Consider the following 292-nt stretch of genomic DNA (forward strand, 5'->3'; position numbering starts at 1 on the left):
TATATATATTATATAAAAAACTAATGTTAACAAGAAAGAATATAGATCCCAGTACCGCCCGCCAACCTCTCCCCTCCTCACGCCCTCAGGTGGTGGGCACGCCGACGGAGGACACGTGGGCGGGGGTGACGTCCCTGCCCAACTACAAGCCGCATCGCCTCGTGCTGTACCGGCCGCGCAGACTCGCCTCGCTCTTCCCGAGACTTAATGACATTCCTCATGCCGAGTCGCTCGCCATGCAGTTCCTACAGGTAAGACTGATCAGCCTTCGTTTTTTTGTTTATCTATTTAT

The 292-nt window shown here is 52.4% G+C and overlaps 1 protein-coding gene across 1 annotated transcript in view; it reads left to right on the plus strand.

The window, feature by feature from the left end:
- LOC119587086 (cyclin-dependent kinase 14-like) overlaps positions 1–292 on the plus strand; it is a gene marked incomplete at its 5' end in the record, with an annotated part of 168,602 nt that overhangs the window by 160,234 nt on the left and 8,076 nt on the right. The window contains 1 exon segment of the mRNA XM_037935836.1: positions 90–251. Coding sequence (XP_037791764.1) covers positions 90–251 — 162 coding nt within the window.

The sequence above is a fragment of the Penaeus monodon genome, chromosome 22 (assembly GCF_015228065.2).
Source record: "Penaeus monodon isolate SGIC_2016 chromosome 22, NSTDA_Pmon_1, whole genome shotgun sequence".
Lineage (NCBI taxonomy): Eukaryota > Metazoa > Arthropoda > Malacostraca > Decapoda > Penaeidae > Penaeus > Penaeus monodon.